Raw genomic sequence first — 4,339 nt, forward strand, 5'->3', positions numbered from 1 at the left:
GAGTTTAAATTTGGAGGGGAAGGAAGGTTAAATTTACTCTGCAGAGACAAGAAATTTTAAAAAAGTTTACGTTACTCCCATTAACCCCCAATTTGGAGGTTAGAGTTTGGAGGTTACAGAGAGTAAAGATTTAACCCCATTAACTTCCATTTACTCCCAAAAAATAACTCTCAAACAAGATTAACTTAATACTTAACCTTCCATTACTCCCATTTACTCCCATTAACCTCCTCTTTGGTCTAAACTTTTTCCTACAAAAAAAAAAAAAAAAAAAAAAAAAAAAAAAAATTATATACCATTTTTCTCCATTCCAAAGTTTAACTCAAAGAGGGATAAAGGGCCGGTGATGGCATCTCGATCGCTTCTCTCCACTCTTCGCCGGTGAGCTCCCCAGTCGAATTCTTCCTTTTCAGTTTTCGGAATTCTGTATTTTCTTTTTCAGAAATGCTTGTAGTCCATTCTTCTTAATTCCACTTACCTCACTTTACTCTTTCGCAGCGAAATTAAATCTTTCAGTGCCACAGAGAAAGGTAAGATCAGCAGATTTCTTTCTTCCGGTGCTCTGGAAACCGAAATCGCTGAAGAGGATTCAAATGAAGACGACTTGAGGAGCAGGATCTTTAGGTTGAGACTTCCAAAGAGAAGCGCTACCAACATTATACAGAAATGGGTTAATGAAGGAAACACTGTGACGGCCTCTGAGCTAAGGAACATCTCGAAAGAGCTTAGAAAGTATCAGCGGTTCAAGCATGCTCTTGAGGTCGCTAGCTTTCTCTATTTACGATCTTATTGCTCTCTTTTGAATGAATCTCTCATATTAATTCAGTTCTTATGCTTAGTTTTCCTAGAGAAAATAAACTGGAGTTGAAAAAGCTGAGACTTTTCCTAGCAGTTTTAGTTTTGGAGTTGTGAAATGGAATGGTAGACAAGTATGCATAAATCTTTATGATATAATTAGGAAAAAGTTGATTACTGGTGCGGGGTTATTGGTGGTTCTACTTGTTATGGGAATCAGAAATAAGTTGTGCATGTTAATGTTGGTATGCCATAACGATTTAGTCTGGTAGGTAGACAATAAAATGCTTTTCTGATGGAGAAGGAGTAGTCTGAAAATTGAATTGTTTCCGGAACTGAATTTTGAGTAATTTTTTTCTTGTCCAGCTTTGTTTTCACCATGGCTTGCTGTAACTATCCTTTGCAGTTGTTCTTCATCTTCTTCTTTTCATTAGTTGATATATCATGTGCAACACAATGCAGTATTTAAGATATACTGAGAACACCACAACATATTGCTTGTTTGTTTCAAACGTTCTCCTTTTCTAGATGATAGACATGTGTTATACCAAATCCTTTTCATGTTTACTTGTAGATGTCAAACTGTTTAGAATGATGAAAATTCCGATCTTTTATGACTGTGTGTGGAAAAAAGGGGACAAGGATTGAACCTACTGACTGAGATGATGAACTGGATTGCATAGAAAAGTGGAATTGTTTGAGTGGATAGAAGGCTCAACTTGCTGAACTAAGGCAAAAAAGAATGTGAGGAAGGAGAACTTCTAATTGCGGCCTTGGAGGGTTAAATTTACATAGATAATTAATGCTGAATCTTGCATTGAACTGAAGGATGTTTTGAGCCATTTTCATTTCTATTATGCATGCTGGTCAAACTATAGGCTGGAAATTATCTGATAAAATTAAAATTTGATAGTTGTTCTACACAATTTCATTGATGAGACTCCTGACTTTGATCAGTAATTCGCTTTCTGGAGAATCTGATGATGCCGTGTGTAGTTAGAAACTTCAGGAGTAAAATTCCAGAATGCAATACGTCGAGCAATTTTGAACTGATTATGTGTTGCTTTTAGTCATTAATGATTTTGAGAAATTTTAAAAAATATGTAGCTTTGATTGCTGTTTGTAGGTCAATAAATAATGTGTTTCTGTTTTACAACCAATATGAGATTGCAGATATCAGAGTGGATGGTTGCAAATAAAGAGTTTGAGTTGTCAGATTCTGATTATGCTGCCCGTATTGACTTGATGACAAAGGTTTTTGGTATTGATGCTGCAGAGCGCTACTTTGAAGGGCTACCTATCACAGCAAAAACAAGTGAAATCTATACTGCTCTCCTGCACTCTTATGCTGGGTCAAAACTTCTGGACAAAGCTGAAGAGCTTTATGAGAGAATGAAGGGATCAAATCTTTCTTTCCCGGCTGTCACATACAATGAGATGATGACTCTCTATATGTCAGTTGGGCAGGTGGAGAAAGTCTTATTAGTTGTGGAAGAACTGAAACGACAAAAGGTTGCCCCTGACGTATTCACTTACAATCTCTGGATAAGTTCATATGCCGCAACTCTAAATATTGATAAAGTTACAACAATTTTGGATGAAATGAGCCAAGACCCTGGTTGTAATGGTGATTGGTGTAGATATATCGACATTGCCAATATATATGTCAAAGCAGGACATCTTGTGAACGCAGATTCAGGTGCTGTAGTTGAAACAGAGAAAGGTTTTTCACAGAGAGAATGGATAACATATGACTTCCTCATTATCCTGTATTCAGGTTTAAGGAACAAAGATAAAGTTGATCAAATATGGAAATCATTGAGAATGACTAAACAAAAAATGAGAAACAGAAACTTCATTTGCATCCTCTCTTCATATATGATGCTCGGACATTTGAAGGAGGCAGCAGAGGTTCTTGACCAGTGGAAACAATGTACTACCACAAACTTTGATATCTCTGCTTGTAATAGGCTTTTGGATGCATTCTCTGGTGCTGGATTAACTGAAATCGCGAACAACTTCCATATGCTTCTGATTGAAAGGGATGATTCCACAAATTTAATAAACTAAGTGCTTCTCTCAGTCTCCTGTGGAATGGAGCGGTTTTCTAGAATTGGGAAAGAATAAAATACAATTGTGCTTCATATTGGATTGCCACACTCTCGAGACTGGGTTGCTGACTTTTCAGACTAAGGGACTCTGGTACCTCTCTAATCTTTATTTATTTGAAACTTGTAATATTGAAATTATGTGTATTCTTCTCATAATTCCTATGCAATTAATCAAGGCACACACACTCAAGTTGTCAATGTGATCAAAATCACTGGAATTGGATTAGATGGAGGGAAAACTTTATGCACTTCATAGATTAGTCTTGTTATAAAAAATTTTGGGTTTCAACCATTTTCCATTTTATAAAATCAAGTAGACTTTTAATATATTTTCTTTCCAAGGTTAGCTCTCTATTTATGTTGAGCACAATAAAATTAAGAAAATGGTGTATCCCAAGAAGTATTTATAGGTATATTTTAGTAAAAGAAATGCATTAATTCATTCTCTCTTTTTCTCAGGGTGAAATACATCCATGGCTCCCAAATCTCATTTCGTGACATAGAAGTCCTCGAACTTTACATTACAGTAATATTAAAATCCAAATCAAAGAAATCCATTAAAAAAATTAACGAAATAGTGATTTGTAAATAGGTATTTGATCATAATGTACAGTAACATGGATAAAAAAGCCAATGATCAGATCATCATTTCATTAATTTTTGAAACAAATTTTCTTTGATTTGGATTGATGTTTGTATAATTAAAGTTCAAGAATAATTAAAGTTCAAGAATTTTATGTTATGAAATAAAGTTAAGAGATCATAATGTTAGTGGCACTAAAGATTATGGATATATTTTACCCCCTCCTTTTCACCATGTATTTTGTAGGCTGTACTGGGATAAATCTATTATTTAGTTGTACCTAAGTTGTGCAACAAGTTGCTGGTTAAAACTACTGTCTGGAAATGGCAAGACAGTGCTTGCAATTCAAGTCTGTCAAGACATTTGTCACCAAAAATAAAAAATAAAACAAAAGCAAATGTATCATCATATCTTAAAGGCATTAGGGAGCATAACTGGGATATGTGCTGCTCCATTCACCAAATATGGTGGGGGGCTTGCGTGTAGCACACATCTTGAATCCCATTTTAGAGAGAATGGGATGGGCTATATGGCTCACATATATATGTGAAGTTATCCTCATTTAAGATACCATTTGAGATTAGTTACATCATTATTTACATAGTATCCGAACCTTGTATTCAATGTTGGATAATCTATAGATATTTGCTTCACGCTCTAGATAGTTTTAGGCGTGAGTTAGATATCATTAAATGTCTCTCATTACTTAATTAGGGAGTTTGAAGTACCTTTTTGAGATGAATTAGGTATGTTTTTACCGAGGACCAACTCCAGGTTAGTATAATTTTGCATCTCTACTATTGTCCTGAAAATCTGCCTAATCTGTTGGTATTGAATGGAAATTTGAATG

The 4,339-nt window shown here is 35.1% G+C and overlaps 1 protein-coding gene across 2 annotated transcripts; it reads left to right on the forward strand.

Moving 5' to 3' along the window:
* Nucleotides 1–302: 302 nt before the first annotated feature.
* On the forward strand, nt 303–3,688 carry LOC136227619 (pentatricopeptide repeat-containing protein At5g09450, mitochondrial). 2 transcript variants are annotated; one of them, XR_010688154.1, is made up of 4 exons: nt 303–381; nt 499–760; nt 1,969–2,997; nt 3,366–3,688. XR_010688154.1 is itself a non-coding variant. In XM_066016325.1 (3 exons), the coding sequence occupies exons 1-3, from the start codon at nt 347–349 to the stop codon at nt 2,863–2,865; spliced, it is 1,194 nt and encodes a 397-aa protein (XP_065872397.1). In that variant the 5' UTR covers nt 303–346; the 3' UTR covers nt 2,866–3,233. The 2 variants fall into 2 exon arrangements, 1 of the variants encoding a protein (XP_065872397.1); XM_066016325.1 differs by lacking the exon at nt 3,366–3,688 and having other exon boundaries at nt 1,969–3,233.
* Nucleotides 3,689–4,339: the final 651 nt, after the last annotated feature.

Source organism: Euphorbia lathyris, chromosome 4, assembly GCF_963576675.1.
Source record: "Euphorbia lathyris chromosome 4, ddEupLath1.1, whole genome shotgun sequence".
NCBI classification, from domain to species: Eukaryota; Viridiplantae; Streptophyta; class Magnoliopsida; order Malpighiales; family Euphorbiaceae; genus Euphorbia; species Euphorbia lathyris.

Excerpts from the sequence above, each read along its gene's own strand:
- LOC136227619 (XM_066016325.1), top strand. The coding sequence starts at position 347 with ATGGCATCTCGATCGCTTCTCTCCACTCTTCGCCG. Across the intron at positions 382-498 it reads CTTCTCTCCACTCTTCGCCG|CGAAATTAAATCTTTCAGTG; the intron begins GTGAGCTCCCCA and ends ACTCTTTCGCAG. Across the intron at positions 761-1,968 it reads GGTTCAAGCATGCTCTTGAG|ATATCAGAGTGGATGGTTGC; the intron begins GTCGCTAGCTTT and ends ATGAGATTGCAG.